Genomic DNA, 4,207 nt, shown 5'->3' with positions numbered 1-4,207 from the left:
AGCGAACGGCTCAACCTTCCGCGTGAGGAGTGTCCCTGCCCTCCCTCGCTGTGGGGCCGGCGGTTGAGAGTTCGCCCAGGGCGAATGAAACCGGGCTGCGGCCGGATCCGGTTAAACTCCGGTTTCCCGCCGGGAGGCGATGAATGGGGAGCGGAGGATCTGTGCGGCTACAACTGCTTAACCCTGTCAGCTGCTGTGGAATATGTGACCTTCCCGCGAGTGGAGAATAAATAAGCGAGGGCGGTGCTTGGCCACGCTGCTGGGGCTGACGTGGTCCTGCTGCTCCAGAGCCGCCCCGGGGGCTCTGCTGGGTTTTTCCAAAGGGAACCTGGGGAGGAGAGGTGCTGCGCTGCTCTCACCTACCCCTGCCGCGGCTGGTGGCTCTGTTCTGCCGAGCTGGTGGTCCCGGGGCCCTTCCCCTGGCGTTAGGTTTCCCTTATTACTAGTTCTTCACGGACTTTCCCTTAGCTGTGAGTTTTAGAGGAGAAAGGGGGAAAATCAGTGATAAGACAGTCCTGGGGTGATTTGAATTGGCTCCCAAATGCCAGAACCCTGGCAGAAGCGTCTGGTCCTGCAGTGTTAATACCCGCGCTTTGGAAGGTGTGGGGGGAGCTGGGTTACACTGGGCTGTTGTTAGGAAGAGCTGTGTGACACGTACCTGCTGGGGCCGCCTGAGGTCCGTTGGCGGATGAAGCACCGTGCCCGAGCGGGAAGGGTGCCCTTTGGTCACGCTTGCGTTTGGGCTGGTCCCGCTCCAGCCTTTGCAAGGGACGATGCTGTTCCCCGGTGGGACATGCTCAGCAGGGCAGAACCTCCTGTGCTCTTAGCATGCCGCAGGGCAAGGTTTGTGCTGAGACCCGCGCCGACAGGACGCTTCTCGGGGTCCCCGTCGAGGTGCCGGGTGCTGTGAGCACGCCTGGGTGTAAGAGCACCGTCGCGAACACGGTCCCGGTGGAAACGCCAGCGCAACGAGTGGCCACCTGTCCCTGCCCAGCCAAGTGCCGTGCTCTGCATTTGGGTGACTTCGGCTGTGTACCAGCTGCCTGCCCTTACGAAGAAGCTAAGTGACGGTGTAATGCTCATCCGTCGCAGCAGGAAAAGTATTTTTCAAAAGCTAGCTATCCTCCTCCCCCTCTCCCGGGTCACAGCTGGGGAAATTATAAGTTGTAGGAGAGCAAGATTGATTAACGCTCGAGTGAAAGGTGGTTGCTATGGGCTGAGGTTCCGGAGCCTGAATCTGGGGTCCTAATATCTGTTAGTCCTGGAACCAGGACATACCAGATGTTTTAGCGTAGCTTGACTGGACGTGGTAGAGTAGGGTTGGACGCATACAGAACGATCCGTGCGCGGAATTGTAGGACCGTGTCCTAGAATGACCCAGCCAGCACCTGGCTGCAGGGCACCCAGCAGCTGCTGCCTACCGCTCGCTCACACGGCAAACACCGCGGCTTAATGCAGCCCTGACCCTGCCACTTCGGTTCAAAATTTTTGCTTAAACTAGGACCTTTGAGCCAAGATAGCGTACGGTTTGGTTTAGAAGCCTGTGCGCTTGCTCTCCTGGGTTAATGTTTAAATACATAAATAAATTTGAGAAGCGTTTTCCAGCTCTGAACATTGCGATCTTGTGCTAATGTATGAGATGGAAAGCGAAATGGATTATCATGATCCAAGCCAGCTCGAGCCAAGAACAAGTGGTATGTAATTAAAAAATCCGAGGCTAATTTGTTTTTAATGTCCCTAAAATGTTTTTAATTGGACTCTAGTTTTTAAACTACTTCAATAATGCTTGAAAGTGTTATTTGTACCTTCTGTGTCTTCTGCATTTTTGTCTTTGATTTGGGTTTTTTATTTTGTCTTCTCCAAATCCTCACAAATTCTCTTTTAGAGGATTTATATTGGTTTGGCTTTTTGGGGGTTGCCTGGAGCTTTCCATTCGAAAATAGTCCTGAGAGCTGTGATGATCGCATGCCCGTTAAGGTAACGCCTCTGGCCTGCGCAGCACACGGACACGTCACAGGGGACCCTGTCCGTGCTCGCGTTCAGACAGGTGCTGTCAGGAGGCAGTTGGAGACGCTCAGATTGAGGCTTTTCTTCTTTTAAACAATCGATCTACAGAGCCAGGAATTGAATGCAAACCACTAGTATCCCAACCACCAGATTAGGCTGCCCTTGATGAAGTAATTAACTTTTTCAGGTAGAATTTTCAACCTCATTTTTTATCCTGTGTGACTTTCACCCGCGTGCATGTTGTGTGTTGGTGGTCTCGTTCTGCAAACCTGACTAGTCCCAGTCCATTCCCTGTCCCTTAAACCCAGGCTCATCCTCCCGTTGAATCATTTTCAGCTAACCTCAGTATCTGATGGAGTTTAGATGAAGCCTATTCTCTCTGTATGTTGTTTACACCAAGCCTATGAAGATCCAGTTGTCTTTGCAGAATATAAAATGGTTGTCTCTGAAGCCACTTGGTGCAAAGTGGCTTTTTTTTATTTTATGTTGCCTCTCCCTCAGCAAGAACTTCTGCATTTTTCCTTTGGGAAAAGTTAATGTTGTTTGCTTTTTCTCAGATGGGCTTTCAAATCCCACTGGTAGAGAATGTATTTTGCGGCTCTAATAGAAAGGAAGACATGTAATGTGTTCTGAAAATTTAACTCTGCTGGGATTCACGCTCAGGCTGCTTGTAAGTTCACGTTTCAAACATTTATCTCTCTCTGCAGGAAAATCTGTTGTGACAAGTAAACTCATAAAGGCTTTTCTCTGGCCATTTCCTTCTGCCTACTGAAATGGAGGGGGTTTTGCCATTTCTGGGTTTAAACCCAGCGCTCCTCCTAGCTGTGAAACAAACAGGGTAACAATAACCTTAGCATTTCACCATGAAAAATTTCAGAGCACTTCAGAAACACAATTGCTCATCTTACAACTAAAATGCAACCACTTCTGAGCGGAAATATATATTACTTACTTAACAGCTTGTATTTACACTGCCCAGTTCTCCATCAAGAGTAACAAAGAGCCAGTGCGGCAGGAGCAATCAATAAATGAGATGAACAGTAAGAAGGCACAGATACTAGATTCAAAGGTTTTCTCCTTGGAGGAGAAAAAGCTGTGGGCTGTAGCTGTGGTCCTGGTTATTCCAGTATTTTAAGAGCACGCTTTGTTGCCTCTGGTGCTGCATTGTCCCCACGGCAGTTCTCCAGCATCCCATCGTGATGCCTGGTTGGGGAAAGCACTGCAGCTTCTGTTCTGAAAGGTCGTTCCCAGCCGTGAAGGTTGCAGATATGTTGATGTGCTGGGTCAGCCCTGGTCAGAAATCCCATCACTGTGACTGTTCAGGAGGGTTGTGGTAAGGCAAGTCCTAACTGTGCTCATCGGAGCGGACCAAGCACTCGGAGGGATGGGAGAGGCAACACCTCTGGGTCTCTTCCAGCACTGTGCTTGTCAATAAGTTGGTATATAGTCAGTGCATGTAGTCTTCATTTTCTTGGTCTCTTATAGCAGCAGGTTGCTGCAAAATTGGAGTTTATTTCTATTTTTAAAGCTTCCTTACAATAAACAATGAAATATTAAACATAAAGACATTTCTCGTTTATTTCTTCAGTGAAACTTATCTAAATCTGTGTATTATGACATGTTTGTCTGCTTCTGAAGGTTTTGGCCATGGTTACATGTAGGAGACAGTCACAGTAATCCATTATAATGTTGTGCAGGTGCATGTCACCTTTCTCAAGGAGCTTGCTTTGCTTTACCTGGGTAATGCTACCACCAGGGTATTCTTCGCCCCTCAAATGCCTTTATTCGGGCAGACAGAGCTTTCCCGTCCTTGCTCTCCAGCGTTGGTAAAGGTGGTGCACACGTAGTCTGTCACCTTTTCCAGGGAGAGCAGAATGTCTTCCAAGCCCGTCGCTGAGGCCTGCTAAAGCTTGTGGCTCCCTGATGCCGTGCTGCTTCTGGCCCTCGGGTGGAGGGACTGAAAGTCACGCTTGCCTTTCTGCATGCTCGTGCCACTTGGCAGGTGTAAAGGAGCAGCCTGGTTAAGATGAGTAGATCCTGTATTGATCTTACGCGGGAGGCACGGAGAAGGGCAGGGATGTTTCCAAGGCAATGGAGGGAGCCAGTGTCGCACCTCAGGTGAGCCTCTGCCTCCTCCTTCCCACCCCAGTGGGTTTGTCTCCAGGCTCCTCTGGTGGCAGCTGTGGCTGGAGGAGGCAGC

At 50.0% G+C, this 4,207-nt stretch overlaps 1 protein-coding gene across 1 annotated transcript in view; it reads left to right on the top strand.

The window, feature by feature from the left end:
- Window positions 1-828: 828 nt before the first annotated feature.
- SGSM2 (small G protein signaling modulator 2) overlaps window positions 829-4,207 on the top strand; it is a 58,860-nt gene continuing 55,481 nt past the window's right edge. Inside the window, exon 1 of the mRNA XM_010147801.1 lies at window positions 829-906. Coding sequence (XP_010146103.1) covers window positions 829-906 — 78 coding nt within the window. The remainder of the gene's footprint in view (window positions 907-4,207) is intronic.

This window comes from Eurypyga helias, unplaced genomic scaffold (genome assembly GCF_000690775.1).
Source record: "Eurypyga helias isolate BGI_N326 unplaced genomic scaffold, ASM69077v1 scaffold26622, whole genome shotgun sequence".
Classification (NCBI taxonomy): Eukaryota; Metazoa; Chordata; class Aves; order Eurypygiformes; family Eurypygidae; genus Eurypyga; species Eurypyga helias.
The sequence above is the reverse complement of the archived record's forward strand: the minus strand, read 5'-3'. Positions and strand labels throughout refer to the sequence as shown.